We start from the raw sequence: 18,406 nt of genomic DNA on the forward strand, positions 1-18,406 counted from the left end.
AACCTGATTGTCTAGAGCCTAGTAATTTGTGTAGTTCTAGGTATTTTTGAATCTGGACATAGGCCACTTTGTCCAAGATTTTCAGTAGGAAGGGTACCGTGGTGATGGGTCGGTAGTTGGTGGGGATGAGAGGATCAAGCGTCTGCTTTTTGAGGAGGGGGAGCACCCAGGATTGTTTTAAGTTGGAAGGAATACTGCCTGAGGAAAAAGAGGCGTTTATGAGTTTGGAGATAAAGGGCGACAGGTCTCTGGCTGCGTCCTTGATTATGTGTGCAGGGCAGATGTCGCCTTTACAGTTTGAGGGTTTAAGAGAAAGAATAATTTTCTCAACCTCCAGGGTGGTGGTTTTGGAGAAGGTGAATGAGTTAGTGTGTGTACTTGGTAAGGCGTTGGGCGGAGATGTGGGAGAGTTAGTGAGGTTTAAGGAGTCTTTTTTTAGTTGAATTTTGTTTTGTAGGGTGTTTATTTTATTTACTAGTGCTTGTTGGATGTCTGTGCACCAAGTCTGGTCCTTGGTACAGGTGTCGGGTGTGGCAATGGGTGACTCAAGTTCCTTCAGTATGGAGAAGAGCTCCTTCATACTTGAGTTGGAGTTGGCAATGCGGTTGTTATAGGAATTCCATTTAGCTAAGCAGATTTCAGCTTTGTAATGACGAGAAATCGTATCAAGGATGGCTTTCTTTTCACTGGAGGGGCATAGTTTCCAATCAGCTTCACATTTTCGCTTTTTTAGGCGGAGGGCTTTGAGTTCAGGTGTGTACCATTTATTTAAATGGGTTTTTGGCTTGCTGGTGCGAAGTTTGAGTGGGGCAATTTTGGCCATGGTAGTTAACATGATTTTATTATATTTGTGAACTAGTGTGTTGGGATCTAGATTGTCTGACAATGCGTTTAGGGTTGGAAGGATGGCTGGGATGATTTTTTCTACTGAAATATTTTTCTTGTTTCTTGTGAGGCAGGGTGGTGCCAGTGGCACGGTTGTGGTAGGTAGTCTAGAGGTCAGTAGATTAAATGAGACCAGCGAGTGGTCAGTCCAAGGTAGTGGTGTGGTGGAGGAGATGACCGCTGAGCAGTTAGCGTCAGCAACCCAGTCTAGGGTTCTTCCCTTCAGGTGGGTGGGTAGGTTAACTTTTTGTGAGAGTCCGAGTGATGAGATCGTGTTGGCTATGGTAGAGGCATGTATGTCTGCTGGGTCGTTAAACCCTAGGTTAAGGTCACCTAGTAGCAGTAGTTGTGAGGTGATTTTCGCATTGTTGGAAATTAGGTTATGCAAATCTTCCTCGAAGGTCCCGAGTGGACCTGGTGGTCTGTAGATCAGGTGGATAGTGAGGGATTGGGTGTTGTTTATAGGGAGTTTGGCAGTGAGGGATTTGCACGATTGCAGAGTTTGGGTCGGGGCTAGTCTGAGAGCTAAACTTTCTTTGGATATGATGGCGATGCCACCGCCCCGGTTGCCCACCCGGTCCTGCCTGGATATGGTATAGCCATCTGGGATGGCCAACATTAGAGACAGGCCTGCTGCATTGTGGAGCCAGGTTTCGGTTAGAGCAATAAAATCTAATGTATCTTTAATAATTAGGTCTGCTATGTCTATGTGTACATGGGCCAGCTTCAATCCATCTAAAAAAACAGGCACACTATCATATACCTATATCCAATACAAACCTGCAGCATCTCCACATAATCGATATGTAAATGCTGAAAAGGACCATTTGGTTGAGGAATTACTCCTCGGACTGTTCACAGCGTGTTCCCAGCAGTACATTTTTGACATATGATGCAATTTACTACATAAAAAGCTATGCATTTTAACAGGTCCGGTAAAAACCAGTCCTCTACAATGGTTGCTGCGAGACTCTCCCTAGTAACATGTGCAGGGAATTGTAGTTGTTCTAACGCCACCCTTAATAAGGCTACAGGCATCACCGGTTTATCAGTGCTGTCTTGTCGCCACAGTGCTTCGGAAGGGGATAAAGAACACTCCCTCTGCGTCCACTGTACTTTCTCTTCCTATGGAGCTAGCCCTTGAACTATTAACTGTGTTCATGACAAATGATTAAAGCTTTCATTCACAACCATTTTTACAACTATTTTCTCTTTCACATCAGAGTATCAAAACTAAAAATATCAGGAGAATATGCAACCCTTTTGGCCTCTTCGTCTGCTGCTTGGTTTCTGAGTGAAATAAAGTTAGTTCTCTTAGTATGTGCTCCGCACAACTATTTCAATGGCTACCAGGAGTTGTAGGGCTTTAATAAACCTATCCAATAATGCAGTGTGTTGCACTGGAGTACCGTCCACTCAAGAGGGAGCACCTCCTTTTCCAGCATGCTAACCCTACATGCACGGTTGACGTCATGTAGACTGAGTCATTGTTCACCGTCACTTCCTGCCCTGCATGATTCTCGAGCGCACAATAAGCGCCACCAATTCTGCAGCCTTTGTTGACAAATGAGACGGTAGTCTTGCACTTGCTACCACTTTAAATTCCCCATTGGCTCTGTGTCTTACCACAGCTGAGCCTGAATGCCTTTCTCCATCCGTTTGATCGATCCTCGAAGAACCATCAATAAATGAACTTCCCCAGCTGCTAGAGAATTTTCCTTCACTCTCGGGATCTCGTCATAAAACTCCTCATAGTTTGAGTGATCAGGCACTTGCTCTGCCAGCGGTTCAGCTACAAACGTGGCAGGATTCACCATTTTACACCAGACTATTTTAAATCGGTGGGTTTGATATAACCCCCTCATAAGCAGAAGCTCTTTGAGACGTTAGTTAGGCCCTTAGGTTTCTCCAAAACAGCAAACAAAGCATGCTCAACAAATAAAGTCATGGATCACCCCATCACTATTCTTGCAGATTTATCGATAGTGAACGCGGCTGCTGCCAGCGATTGTTCGCTAGGGAAGTGACCCCCTCATCACCGGGTCCAAAATCCCACTCTAACATGCTATGGGTTTGTATCCCAATGTAGTTTTCAGTGTAAGTACCGCGGTTTGCTTTATCGTGTGCGGTTTTGAAGTTTTCAAGATCGCCTCAGCTCTTTCAGGTGCAACTTTCTTTCCTTCATGCAAAATTAACTGTCCTATGTACAACACCTCTTCCTGACAGTACTGCAACTTCTCTTTATCCACTTTATAGCCTTTGTCTGCTAAAACAATCATTATCTGAATCAAGTTTCGTCTGAACTCTTCCTCTGTTGTGCTACAGACCAAAATATCATCTATGTATTGCAGCACGCTTGTCAAATCAATATTGCTTAGATCCATCTGCAGAACCCTATTGAAAATCGATGGAGACTCACAGTACCCCTGGGGCAAACATGTGCTTTTCAGCTTAGTCTGACAGAACGTAAATGATGTAAGATCTTGGGAATCTTTATGCAACGGGATTGAGAAAAATGATTCTTCAAGTCAATCACCATAAAATATTGTGCTTCCAGAGGAATACTGCATAAAATCGTTGCAGTATTCGGAACTAGAGGAACCTTTGCCTCTACAATCTGGTTTATCGGTCTCATGTCCTTAATTAAATGGCATGACCAACCTTTTGATTTTTTAATCGGATATACTGCGGTATTACATGGTGACTTTGACATCACTAAAATGCCTTCTTCCATAATAGGTGATATAGTCTTAAAAATACCCTTGTCTGCATCTCGAGACATGGGATACTGCCTTTCTCGAGGTAAAATTGCTCCTGGCTTCAACTTGACCCCTTTTAACAGGCCTAGGTAAAAAAGGTCCATAGTCCATAAAGAAATTGGTACTTTCTCCATATCCTCATCAAAAACTGCGAGACGCTACGGCACGATCATCATCCGCTGTGGAACCTCTCGTCTTTCTGTCCTGATCCAATATGTAATTCTCATTTCAAACACTACTTCGTCGTCTGACGGGTCGTCTTTAAATATATCCTTGTCGGTGACAGTCAATCAATCTATATCCTTCCCCAACAGCAATCACTGTTCTCCATGGCCTGCCTTCATCATCAAATCCTTCAAGCATGGCCAATTCCCCTCGCACTATGGCTGCCTGTAATTGCAAGGGGAAAACTTGTCTCCCCCTCTTCGTCCATAGCAGTCTGTGGCCTTAACAGAAATTCATCAGGTATTCTCATAATCTTACCCACTAAACCGGGTAGCCATGTTAACAAAATACGTACCCCATAATGGAAAACTTCAGGTTCTAACGGTGTTCCTTGCAGAGCTATTTACCCTGTAAATGTCACGATGAATTTGCCCACATTTAAATAGTGTATTCCTGGCGTCGAACACACTATGCCTTCATCACTGAAGGAAATCTTAAGATTTAACTTTGTCATTAAGTCTCGACCCAGTATATGAACTGGTGTCAGCCTTGAATATAACAATGGGACAGACATATCACACTGTCCTATGGAGACTGGCAATTTCTCAGTAAAAGGAACTCTACTTGTAGCTCCAGAGAACCCTTGAGAATTCATGGCATTTCCCGAAAACAAAAATGTTCCCTCTCGTTTACATGATTGCCCCAGCGTCTACTAAAAAAGAAAAGGATTTGCCTCCTATGGTAACATCAACCCTTGGTTCCTCTTGAGGATTTGACGTCACTGATAGTACTGAACACATCAAGTCACCATGTGAGCTGTCCTATTGTGGATACATACTTATTCCTGTACCTGTGAAAGGGTTCCCACCCTAGATGGTGACACCCCGTACTCTAGAAGTCAATAGCTGTCCTGTATTTGCATGGGTGCCTGCTGTGACTGCCCTTGCAGCTGATTCAATGGTGCTTGCTGTGGTTGTAAAGCCTGATGTGTTTGGGGTGCTCATGCTTGATTCACCGTCTGATCTTGGGCGAACCCATCCCTACTTTGTGGGCTGTATGCAGGAGGATATGCTGTCCACACTCTTGAGAATTGCCCATTTTGCACATACCCTGGACTCCCACACGATTGTGTAATGTGCCCTGTCATTCCACATGTCCAACACACAGGAGGGGGTCTTCTAATTTGCCCCCCTGCAAGCCTTGATTATAATTTTACATATTTTGAAAGCCACCATGGTTATTCTGAAAGTTTCCCGGATTATTCTGAAAGACTTCTCTACCTCGGAAGCCTCCCCTGCCTCTTGACATAAATCTGTTTCCTCCTTGATCCAACTACCGTTGGTTATTCACCTGCGGCATACCTGCTGTCAGTTGGGATCCTAGCCCTTCTCTGCTAGTCCATTGCCCCTTCTATGGCATATTTCAACAGCTTCTTCTGTACTAATTTGGCTTCCTCAAGCTTCCTAGCATCTTCCCCCTTTCGATTTTTCTCTTGCAACAAACAACAATGGTGCGCAATAGTGAGCTGTATTTCTGGCCATGGCTTTGCTTCCATATCCACCAGCTTCTTGTGTTGTCTCTGCACCTGTTCCGGTAATACCAGACATAAAATATGATACAATACAGGTATCGTTTTCCCCAAGGCTCTTGAGTTTCCAAAGACCATTGTTCCTGAATATTCTGAATGTAAGCAAGCAGATTTTCGCCTTCCTGCATCTCACATGCCATAATTGCGCCCATATCTGACATATTGGTATATTGTACTCTAAGCGCTTTCCAGACTGCCGCTCTACAATTATTAAACGGTGCTCCATCATGGGCTGTGTTCTGTGCTTTGACACTTGAGTATCCTGCTCTCGTCCAAATGTCATCAGCCCTATCCCCAAGGATAGCTGCTAGAAGACCCTTAAAGTCCCCTATAGCTAACATGTTTACTCCTGTAATTTTGTCTAATTCCTATATTCATTTCCCAGCGCCCGAAGTCAAACTCTGGAGCTTACACCATCGGCTCCCATCGTTTGCCTATCCATAGTAGGGACAATGGTTCCCGATCGCCTTCTTCCTGGTAATGACCTCAGTCTGCTCACATATGGTGGCGATTCCTCCCTCTCAACAAGAGGTCACCTTTTCGGTCCCTCTGTGCGCGCCATAGGTTCTGGTGTTCTTTCTCTAGAGAGGTTCAAATCCAACCACCTCACTTCTCCATCAGTCTGAAAACATCCCTCGGGACCACATGCACCAAAACCCTCTTCCCCATGGAAGAGTTCCCTGTCTTCGTCTGATATATCTTGTCCCCAACTAGTACGGTGGTCATCCTTCTCGTCTCTGTTTAGAGTCAGTCTGTCCAAAGACAAGGCTCTATGCTTGAGATTAAACAGGCTTCCTTCCTTGCCTCGTGACTGGACAATTTCCGATTGATCATCTTTTTCTTGATTTCTCTATTAACTTTTTGTCCTCCTCTCCTGATACGCTTTTTCGATTCTATCTCTGAAACTTTCTATCTCATAATGTTCCTCTAGATTTACTCTATAGGGTCCTGACATCGGTTCTTGCGATGGGAGGAACTCCTCTATGTCCTCCCATACTACTACTGGACTCTGTTCCATTAGCTCTTTCTCAATGCGATCAATGGCGCCTGCCCTGTCTACTCTTTCGTTCCATTTCCTCATCAAATTCTCTTTGTTTCTTTGCCTTCTCCCGAACCCTTTCTTCTTCCTGTCTATTTGCTTCTCTTCTTTCATTTGCCCTATGAACTTCATCTCTGCGTCTTTGCATTCTTTTATCTCTTAATTTCTGTTCTTCCTCTTCTTCTGTTTTCTAGCCTGTCTCGTTCTTCGATTGCCCTTTACCTGTTGTCATATTTTCTTTGCTCTTCTGCTCTCTTCCCTTCTTAACTGTTCATTCTGATACATGTGTTCTCGTCTTTGTTTTACTCTTTTGTTTATACGCGTCTTCTTTCAATCGTCTCTCTCGTTCCCTCTTTTTCATCTTACTCCTCTTGATCTTCCCCTTGCCGTACTTCTTCGATGCTCTTCCCATCAAGTTTGAGCAACATCTGACCACCCAGCCATTTCTTCTGTATGAGTGCTCTCACGTCCGTTTTGCCTTTTTCTCCTTTCATCTCTTTATTTGCCGTTCTATGTCTAGGGTCACAATTGTACGTTCACTTCTCTCTTTGTCCTGTGGGACTTTTGGAGATCACATCTTTTTCTAGAGTTCTCTCCGGACTCTCGTCACTGCTATATGCAGGCGGCTCATGTATCGGATTACTGTATCCTGTCGCTGCCTTAAGCTCCCTTTACGGATACAATCTTTCATCTTTCACACTATTGCCATTTACTTCAGGCGCGGTAAGTGGAACAGAAGGCTCAACACTCCCCTCTTTACATTGGTTAAGCATCCAGTCTTTAAGAGGCAGGTCTTCCCGTTCCTCCTGGTACATTTGCCAAAGCTCTAGGCTAGCTAAACTTTTTTCCAATTTCTTTCCCGTGTAAGCAGCATGCAAGTACGTGGTCATGTGTTGCAAAACTGCTTTTGACAGTGACCCCCCCCCTTGTGGCCAGGCCATGAACATTTTATCTGCCGTGCCCTTAACCCATTCTGCTTAAGCTTGGGTGCGTGTATTGGCAGCTGTTTGCACAGGTGCATTAGCGGAGTAACATCCTCCATTATGACAAGTCACAATCAACTGTCAATACTTACCAATATTTTACACACAACATACTTTTCAGAAAAATATTACAATATGAGCATGCACCAATCGTCGCTGCTCCAAACCTCTATGTCTCACTTTACTTCAATCTCCCTATTCAGTCAATTCCATTAATGACTAAATAAATAATTTACTCTCAACCTTTTACTACAATCTATTCTTTGTCGCTCTTCGACATTTCATCATTTCCTTACCACATGCAATATACAGACAGACAGACTAGCTGGCCCCAACATATATCTCGTCTTAGCGCTCCTCGCTACTTATTTTTGCCCCTAAAAATACTCTGATTGGAGTGTAAGTTATCTCCCTTAGCAAACCTTCTTTGCTCGTAACCTAAATATATCCACTTGGATTTTGAAATAACTTCTTCTAGATGTCCCTTGGACATAGGATTATGGGCTCAATCTGTGACGCTCCTCGTCTCACATATACCTCTAAGTGACGCTCTTCGTCGTTAACTAAGAACCCCACCAACCCTGTGTTACTTTCTTCCCATTATCACTTTCCCCATTTAATATGCATACATCGTTTTTTGCCACCTTTCTCAATCTACTCACCATTTGCTTTTCAGCTCCTGACCCTCGGGATCGTCTCCTCCTCAACCAGCCACCTTAGCCTTCGGTCCGCTCAGCTGCCTGTAGAAACCGGGAGGAGAGTTCTGTGAAAGAGGGACACCTCCCACCTATCTTGTGTCTTGCAAGATCATATTTTTGGCCGCTATCCACAGGAAGCTTTGCGGTCCTCCAGCTAAATGGCGGAGGACATTCGATATTTCCGAGACCCTCAAAAGCCTATTGGGTCGACGGATCTTTAATCAGCCTCGGTTAGGTACCACGTGAACCCAAGGACCTGGGCCCTTTAAGACAAGGTAGCAATCCTTAGAGATGGATGGGGATGCAGAACCTACTCATACATCAATAATCAAACCACTCAGGAAGTTGGCAAAACTCAGTGCTGTTTTATTTGCAATGATCTAAAACAGGGAGTACAATGGACATCAACGGATGGTGCAAAGCAAGAGCTCAATGAATTTTATAAAAAACATAACTTTTATAGCCAAAATTCGTCCTTATTGACGTCGCACTACGTGGCAAACTACAAAAACCTACTTGGGGATGTGATGGGCTTACAGGGAACATCCAAGCATACATTCCATACTAACGGGGGTAGTGATTGGTCTCTAACATCAGTTGGACAACTAAGCGCTCCTCTAGTGCAAGTCATCTTCATCGTCACAAAATACACAATGATTCATTGGTTATACAAACTATAGGGCTCTCTGTTACATGGCTCTCTACAATTGGTTGGCACGCTTGTACCATTCTGGAATATTTCACACGCTAACAGCACGCAGCCTGGTACCCCAGGTGCTGGGAGGGTAGGCCTGGTCATGCCTCCCCACCCAATTAGCCCAACATCCATAATCACTCTTGCGGACTGCCATTCAATTAAGGCTTTGAACTTGGCCTTGCAGAAGCTCTCTGTGCCTGAGAATAAAAGTGAGTGTGGCATGGTTTCATCTTCTGGTTTCGGTGTAACTCGACCCAGAGTCTATTGTCATGTGACTGGAGACCACGTTTTCGAGCTCTTCATTGCATATAATACTATTAAATGATGAACTCTTGACGCCTTTAGTGTTTTTTTCCATTCTGCCTCAAACAGAAGTTTGTTTCTTTCTCACGTTCATGTAGCTACTTGAAAGACAACCACGCTCACGGTGGCCTCGACTCTTGGTGCTGGCCCAGCCAACCCTTTCCTGAATTCTTGTTATTTTCCAACTGTGCCACACTCAAGCCCTTTCCATTTATGGGGTTCAAGTCTCGCTAAAGTGCATTGTGGAACATCCAGGTTCTATACATTTCCTATGTATATATCACACTTTCCTCTGCATAACTTCATCAAAATGCTGTATTAATTAACAGGTCTGCAGGAGTCTCTGAAAAACGGTTTACTCTTTCTTGAACAAATGTATATTGCATGACCTCGGTTTAAACCCCTCATTCTCAGTAGCGCTTTTAAAATCATGAATGCTGAATCACAGTACCTAAGGTCCTCAGAACACATGCCAGAGTCTCAAGCTTCCCATTCATTGCTGCCTCCCACTGCAACTCACTACCACCTGACCTCAGAGGAATAACCTCCCACCTAGCCTTCCACAAAGCGATCAAGAGCATGCTTTTCGTATGAACCTACCATCACCCTCTACTACCAGGTGATCACTGTCCGTTCAATGTGTCAACAAATATCCCACGTCAAGAAAAGAAAGTAATGTAATGTCTGCACTTAAATGCTAAGCCTATTGTAACCAGTAGCAATCCCTGTACCATGTAACTATGACATTTCCTTGGACCAGCGCCTGTAAAATTGCTTTTCACTTTCCTCAATGTTTCTTCAAACGAGCATCTTCATTTTGAACGCGAAATGTAGTTTATCCTCAACACCTCCTTTTCAGATCTTATAGAATGCCAATGTCTTTCGTCTTGTGCCAGTTCTCCTTCGCATGATGTCACCAGTCTTTCTCGTTCATTTTCACACTTCTTCCAGGACTCCGTCCAGAAGAACATTATTTCTTTGTGAATGCATAGAGGGTTTTCTCAATGGGTACCTTGTTTCAAGAATTCTCTGCAGTACGGGCATCCTCACTGGTACTGCACGTGTTGCAATTTTCGGTTCCCAACATATAGGCAACATGCTGGTGGAGGTTCTGGAAGGGGTATTTGGCTCCTCCTCTACAGGCGATTTATACCCAGAGGGCAGTTTTGGAACCGAGGAGGAATAAAAGACAAAATTGGGAGATAGTACAGTCAAGAAGTTGCAATATTTTAGAAGACGGGCGGCGGTGCAGAAGACTTGGCCATCGTTTCCCCAGTAACCAGAGCCCTCCGATTGCATAGAGGCTATAGTGCTGGGGGTTGAGCAGAGGAGGCTGATTTCAAAGCTATATGGGGTGATATAGGACAATATTGCACAATGCAACACAGTGAGGGAAAATGGGAGAGGGACATTGCAAAGAGCATAGACGAAACTAAGTGGCAGAGATTCTGCTGCCCAACCAAGGACGTCTCACTCAACACCTGTCTACGACTCATACAATTTAAAGCATTAAATAGACTGTATTATACCCCAGCAAAGGTGGCACGATTTTTCAGGAATGTATCAGACAGATGTACGAAATGCGGGGCAGAGGGAGCAGACACGATTCCCATGTTTTGGAGTTGCCCCAAAGTGATACTATTCTGGGGAGAAGTACCCGGGGCACTATGTAATGATAGAGATTTCCCCCCACCCTTCTTCACCTTAAATACCTATTGGGAAATATCAGAAAGGTCAATGTCAAAACTCGTAGACTGTTTAACATGGCATGTGTTATAGCAAAGAAGTCTATATTATCACAGCGGAAATCTAAATCAGCCCCAACAATACGTGAATGGCTCAGAGAATTAACCTTTTAACTGCCATGGGTTTTCCCCCCAGTGCCAAGGCCTTTTTGGGGATTTCAGTATTTCACCATGCAAAGCCTTCTAACATTTTCTCCTTCATTAACCCCTTAAGTGCCAAGGACGAGCTATCTCGTCCTTGGCACTGGGGAGGTAATCCCAAGGACGAGATACTTAGGTACATGAGAGGGAGGAGGGATATACTGGGACAGTAGCGGCAATGAGTAGACCCAAGTATATCTGGGGACCATTCCGGGAATACGTGAGAGAAACACAGCAGCAGAATGCGATAAGATGTAACTGAATAACTGGAATCATAAATGTACTGTATACCTGCAAGAAAGTTAATTGCACTAATGGAAAAGATTGAACGTCAATTGCAACCTATCCGCTTGTTAACTAAATAAAGTTTTTGTTTTGTTTTAAAAATGTTCTCAGGGGGAGAATCTCACACACCCAAATTCCCACTTGGTTGGTTCAGGCTCCCTTGCTAGAGTAGGATGTTCTCGTATATTTATGGCAAATATTTACGCCCTCTCCAATTAAAGATTTGACCAGCCGCCACTGCCAGGAACTCCACTCTGCAATCTCGTAGTCTGTGCTACTTTGATGCTTCTTCAGTGAGTGGATCTCTCCTTTGAGATTTTGCTTACACTTTATTGCTGGGTCCCTTAATATGCTGGTGCATATACAAAGTATATATGTAACGTTTCACAACACAGGTTAAAAACACAGAAGTTGGCCTCAAAAGACAAATTGATAAAATCCACAGAAGTATCTAATGACCTTTTCAGAAGGCACTCCGGGTTCGGAAACACAATTACCAGCAAAGTCAAAAATATCAATTCTGTTGGTCCATAGGAGTTAATGAAGTTAAGTAAAGTAAAGGGACTGCACACGGGGCCCAAAAGCAGTTTGTACCCATAGAAAACACCCAGAGTGTTCAGAGGACAGACCAGGGCCAGACCAGTTTAAGAATAGCATTCATTAACACCCAGGATGGAAGATCACAGAGTTGAGTGATCACTTTAACGGCAGGGAAGGCCATGTTTCTGTTCTGAATGGTCTAGCTCAGTAAGGGAGTATCACAGCCACGGAAGAACTGAGCTAACCACCATAGGTAAGTTAGTGGTCAAACCACAGGAGACCCAGACACTGGAATGTAGTTGCAGTAGTTCCACAGGCAAGTCTGCAGAGTGGAGCTCTTGGAGGAGCAGTAGGGACAGACTCGGTTGGCCATTGAAGACGGGTCAGAAACAGAAGGTCCCAGAGGAATAGTGCTCAATGCACAGCTCAGGGTAGCCCCTGATGAAGTGCAGGCTCAGTGACTCAGTGACTGAAGAATAAGGATCTTGCAATGGTGACCGTAGTCCGGGGTCACAGGACGTCGATTGAAGAAAGTGCAGCAGTACACACCACTTGAGGGCTCCACGAGTGACGTTCGTGACAATTACTGAAGGTTCAGCAAGTGGCAGAACCAGTACCCAAATGTAGAAGGATCCTCTGCAGACACCCCAAGAGGAACTAGGGCATCACTGCAGCAACAGCAGCTAAGGAGCAGGTGGCGGGGACCACAGCAAGAGTCACAAGTGACTCGGGCCAGAACAAAAGATCAGTCAGGCAGCATGAAACAGACAATGGAGAGCAGCTGCAGGAGGTGACACCATTTGCCCCAGGGCGACACAACAGGAAATCAGGTGGAGCAACAAAGTCACTCAGTGATCCAGCAAGGATGCCTCTGTTGGACTATTTGCTCGACAGCTCATCTGTGTAGTGGGGTGTTGAATGGCTAAACCAGCACCTTTGTTAATGTGCTTAACAGTGTGAGGCCCTGAAAAGAATATTTAATTACCTGGAAACTTTGTTGGCGAGATGGACAACCTTTTAAAACTGCAGCGACCTGCTCTACTGTCTGGGCCCTGTCCTTCTATGGAAGCCTCCTGCCACTACTGTTGCTCTTCTGCTACTTCCCCCATCGCCTTCATTTCTGGAATCTCTATGCCTGCCAGAATGCTAGAGGTGGAGGCCCATTCATCCTTTCTCGAGCCCCAAGTGACTTACTGTTACTTCACCTACTCTCAGTTTGTTATGGGTCAAATTGGGTCACATATGCACCTGCTCTCCGTTGTTGGACAGCTTTCTACTGCATAGCTGACATTTTATTCTCCCCAGAGACAACTGTGCGCCTTTCTGCGTCCCAGTCAGTGACAGACCTTAACTCTTCTGGGCATTGGTGACCGATGGACATGAGGTAAGGCCTGTCCCTCCCAGAAGCCACACTGAATGGAGTGTCAATAAAACACTCTGACCTTAAGGAAGGATGACAAGGTAAGAAAAGCACCCCACCAGGGGAAATAAAAGATCCACAACAGAAGGTCTGTAAACTATAGTTCTTCACCAGGAGTGATAAAGCAGCCAGCAGCAAAAAGGAGCAAATAGATTGCTGAGGCCTGGAACAGGACAACCCAAGGACCAGCCAAAAGCAGGGAAGAAAGGAGGGACTGGAAGGAGAGAACTAGGAAGGCAGAAGGACGAGGAGATGAAGAGGAGGCAGTACTTGCGGAATCCCTGGGAGTATAACGCCCGCTCGAGGAGAGGAGTGTGGAGATGTGAAGCAAGGTGTTCCACTGGCGGTCATATTTGCGGTTCCTGTCTACCTCACCTGCTTACGACGCGGACCCGTCGATATGTGGGTGCCGTCTTGGGATGGCCTAGCGAAGGCTCCAACGAGGATACACCCGCCAGAGGTGGCACGGCACAAGGGCCGTAACGTTCCCCTTTGCCTGCTCCTTTGTTGCTGTGGTGGTGCCTTCTTCATTGTGGGTAATCTGCAGGGGAGCCTTCTTTTATTTAGGTACTAATGGTGTCCTGGTTCTACCACTTACTGGGTCGTTAGTAATCGTCACCAGACTCCTGAACTGTCACCCAAACAAACAAATCCTGGACCTGAAACCTACCTCTGAGCCTGCAATTTCCAGACCGTTTCAACTGTAGATGTCCCTCGGTTCTCTTATCCCAATCAATTCATTGGCGCTGTCCTCCAGGGTCCCCTGTTTCACGGTACAGTGGTTTCTGTGCCCCACTGGACAACATTTGTGATGCATGCGGAAATGGAAGTTACACTCTGCAAACCATCCTTCCGCAGGCCTGGAACTGTTCTGTGGCTGTTCTCAAGGTTCCCCAGCTTGATGGTCACTGCGTCTCCCACACTTACAACATGCAAGTACACTTTACCTACATCTTACATACAATCGTGCAAGACCTACTGGGTAAAGACCATTATTTCCTATAAGAGAACTCTTGGGACTTGAAAAATGCCCATAAAGTGACTGATACTTACCTATTATACAGTTAACTAGCATTTTTTCCCCAAGGTCCTACTTGTGGCCCTTTCATTTACCAGACAGTTGGTGTATTGTATTGTATTGTATTTTGTTATTTATACAGCACTCTTTCCCCACTTGTGTGGCCTCAATGCGCTTTTTCCTTGGTTGGAACGCCCTTGGTGAGCGTAGTCGATGTGGTTAGAGATTCTAGGGGATTAGCTTAGATGTGTGAGTGCATGTTTGCCATTCTAAGACTTGGGTGGCTGGCAAGGCTCGACTAAGCAGCCTGGTAGAAGTCAGACGCGTGGGCGGGTTCTCTTTCGGGGTTAGAGATAGATTGCGGTTGTCCAGAGAGACTATGTGAGGCCAGCTATACCAGATTCCTTTCGGGAGGTGGTCGTCAGGTGTTTCAGTCTGGGTGACTAAGTGTGAAACTAGGCCGGATGTGCTTAGCCGTAGACATGTTCTCTATCATGCATGGATGGATGTTTGGCTGTGCCTGCGGCCCGTGTCCACGCTAGTGGTGTGAGCTATATGTACTGTAGGCTGCGAGATTGCTTATATGTCCAGGTATAGAATTAAAAGTCCTGTAGTGATTGGCCTAGGTTTCATAGTGTAGCCGGTATCATCGTATAATAAGCAGAGAGAGTCAAAACCGAGATTAGAGGATCCTGTACAGTGGGATGAAAGCCTTTGTTTCACAGTGCCAAAGGTTTAAGCATATGGCAAACCTAGATCGAGGGTACGCTTAGATTCGAGGATTCTGTAAAGGGAAGAGAGGCCCGGGTATCGCCCTGCCGTATGATTCATCATATAGTAAGCCAAGGATGAGGCTGCACCTAAATTGGGAATCCTCTATGGTAGGCAGGCGGCGCTGTTTTTGTGGTGCAGGAGGTCTCCATATATAACAAACAAAACAGAGGGGGGCTACCCCTCGATTTGTGTAGGTGGAGGGGGGCCTAGGCTTGAGAGGCCGTAGGTTTCAGCCTATTATACCAGTAATTGTATGCCCTGTTTACAAGACTTGATCACTGCTCCATAATATTATCTATTATAGCTTATCAGTAACAAAGTGTTTCTACCCATTCCTGATGTCATTTTCTGAGCGAACTGAGTCCTAAATTGATCCAGTACTATGTTGCCTTTTGTTTACTTACCAGACTGTGATGAGTATTATGCTCTGTCCAATTGTTCAACCCGGTTTCCTCCATTCTTTAACTTATAATGCATATAGTATGTACCTCTTACTAAGCTTTAGAGAGAGTAGGGAACATGTGTTCAACCCATTACAGTTCATAATATACTTACTATGAGGTTTGGTTAGGTTTAACCATATTGCTAATTTGACAGTGGTTGTAACCTTTATGCCGTACTTCATTAATAGTATACGTATGTTTTCCATCAATCTTGTGCAGGGTATTTGTGAGAGTCCTGCATACAAAACGAAGCTCCCGGGGCCTTCAATCCCCCAGGACTCTGCCTGCAAGTGTTGAAGCCACCTGGAACACAGACTGGCTGCAAGAGGAATATGTGACACTGCTTTCCATATTCACTCTCCCCTAGGCATCCAGCCAAGGCACCTGCAGCCAAGAAAAACGTGGACACTAGGGGTGTCACTGTATTAGTTTTATGACGGTACGATAACCACCTTGCCAAATGACGGTATATCATGATTATCGCGGTATAGCAGGTGGAGTTAACTAATCTTAACAAATATTTTCTAAAAGGTCATAAATTGTCAGATTTATCATCACAAACAAAACCAGGCACACAGGGCCAGAATTGGGCTTTTCAACATACTTTCCACTGAAATGCCACCCCTTGCTTCCACCAAACACAAACACGTGTGGAGAGGAGAAGGGAGGGGAGCCCTGCTGCGACAGGCAAAGCAAACTGAATAGCTTTTCCTAAGTGGTCATTTAGGCCTTTAGCTCCCCCACTGGCTACTGGTGAAGACAAACATGTTGCCATCTTGATAACCTGCATGCCACAGATCAATGGAGACTGATGATAGTATATGCTTGTGCGCATACACACGCACACGCACTCTCTCTTTACGTTACAGCCTTTAGTTTACTTGCGGGAGAAAAGGTGTTCAGTAATCACGGACATGTTACCCTTTGGTATGGCAGCAGGGAATACCCACAGAGATGAGTGAATTTCGTAGTGTGACTTATTATATGTAAATTCAATGATGGAACCAGGGAAATCCCCCATGGTCATATGTTTAGAAAACATTATCCATTATAAATATATAAACCCCAAAGCCGCCAACCCAAAGTAAACCCCTTTCCTTCTTGGCACTGTATTTATTCTTCCTATTGCTAACATACTGATTTTGTGTCAGGCACGTGTGGTTTATGGAATGGCATTAAAATCTGCTCCAACTGAAACTACTTGGCAACGACACATCCAACAGTGCAAGACCAAGACTGTGCAGCACTTGCTTACTGCAGCTTTTCCAAATCAGATTGAAAAGCACACTTAACAGTATGAACGGTATAAACAATGTGACGGTTATTATTGTTCAATTAAGTGGTTCACGGTATCTTTAACGGTATACCGTAATACCGTTACATCCCTAGTGGACACAACACTTTAACCAAGGGGTGTAGGAATATCTGCAGGCCTCTCACTGGATCTCTCCAGATCTTCCCAGATCTGTGGCAGGCCTGGAATGAGGCCTACAAGCCCTCACAGATCAGACTTGACATCCACCCCAAGGAATGCAAACAGCTACCAAATTCCTGGTCCTGTAGAGACCCACTGCCCTCCTAAAATGCGAGTTTCTGGCATTTTAAGATCCATAACCACTCCATATTGGGTGTGGATTCATTACATGACCCTCCAGTCGCCTAAGTGTGGAAGCAGGACATTTAAAGATCTAACAATATAGTCACACGTTTGAACGTACATGCATTAAAAGCCCAATTTAATAACTTGAAAATGGATGCACATATATTTAAAGACCTATCAATTACATCAATTGTTGGTGGATGCATTTCAAGGTATGTTTAACCCCTTTACATTTGAGGTACGTAGACTTAAAGATCCACCAACCGCATCACAACGAACAAGTTACTTACCTGTAACTGTTGTTCTCCAGCATGGGGCTGGCATGGATTCACATGCTCATGAATATTCCCCGTCAGGCTGGGAATCCTCTGTAAAGAAAAAAATCAGTATCAGTTTCGTTTCTGATCTGTCTTTCTTAGTAGTAACCAATCACTGATCTCTGGGTCATACTGCCCCCAGCCAATGACTGCCCTCTGCCCAAGCCCCTCCCCTGGCAGCCATCCTCAGATTTGGTAGCACGTAAAGTGGCAGTATGACCAAGTGAAGAGCTGCAGAGGGGAAGGAGGGAGGGTTTGCATGTGAATCCATGCCAGACCCATGCTGGAGAACAACAGCTACAAGTAAGGAACTTGTTCCTTCTCCAGCATGGGGTCTGGCATGGATTCACATGCTCATGAATATAAGAATACATAGCAGTACACACATGCACAACCACGGGAGGTGGCAAAAGGCTCAACATTAAGCAGTACATAAACTCAACATTAAGCACTCTTACCTCTCCTCACCAGGCCCACCTTCAGGCGAACAGGTTGTGCAGCACTGCTTGGCTGACTCTGGACTCCTCCCTGGAATCCCGGTTGACGCAGTAGAATCTAGTGAAGGTGTGCGTCTACCTCCACGTAGCAGCCCTGCAGATGTCCAGCAGGGGCACACCAGACAAGAACGCCAGAGTAGCAGCGATCGCTCTGGTCGAATGGGCTCTCGGACGGTCGGGCAACGGTTGGTTGGCCAACCGATGACAGTGCATGATGCAGCCGGAGAGCCATCTGGAAATGGAAGCCTTTGAGAGAGCCTTCCCTTGGTTCACAGGTCCAAAGTTCACAAACAGCTGTGATGTCTTCTGAAAACTCTTTGTTCGGTCCACGTAGAATTTAAGCGCTCTAGCTACATCCAGCGAGTGCAAAGTCCTCTCGGCCGGCGACGAAGGCGATGGAAAGAAAACTGGCAACACCAAGGGCTCGTTAAGATGGAAGTCTGACGGCACCTTGGGCATGAAAGAGGGGTGCGTCCTCAGCACCACCCTCGTATTGTGAAAAGTCAAGT

The 18,406-nt window shown here is 45.2% G+C and overlaps 1 protein-coding gene across 4 annotated transcripts in view; it reads right to left on the bottom strand.

Annotated features, from left to right (window-relative positions):
* The window catches only part of ARMC6 (armadillo repeat containing 6), an 817,534-nt gene that overhangs the window by 405,874 nt on the left and 393,254 nt on the right, over window positions 1-18,406 (bottom strand). Inside the window, exon 2 of one of the 4 annotated variants that reach the window (XM_069649137.1) lies at window positions 8,082-8,159. The exons of the other annotated variants lie outside the window; for them this stretch is intronic. Within the exon in view, the coding sequence (XP_069505238.1) occupies window positions 8,082-8,084 (3 nt within the window). The 5' untranslated portion in view covers window positions 8,085-8,159. The remainder of the gene's footprint in view (window positions 1-8,081; window positions 8,160-18,406) is intronic. 4 annotated transcript variants of the gene reach the window in all.

The sequence above is a fragment of the Ambystoma mexicanum genome, chromosome 1p (assembly GCF_040938575.1).
Source record: "Ambystoma mexicanum isolate Mex_15411 chromosome 1p, UKY_AmexF1_1, whole genome shotgun sequence".
NCBI classification, from domain to species: domain Eukaryota; kingdom Metazoa; phylum Chordata; class Amphibia; order Caudata; family Ambystomatidae; genus Ambystoma; species Ambystoma mexicanum.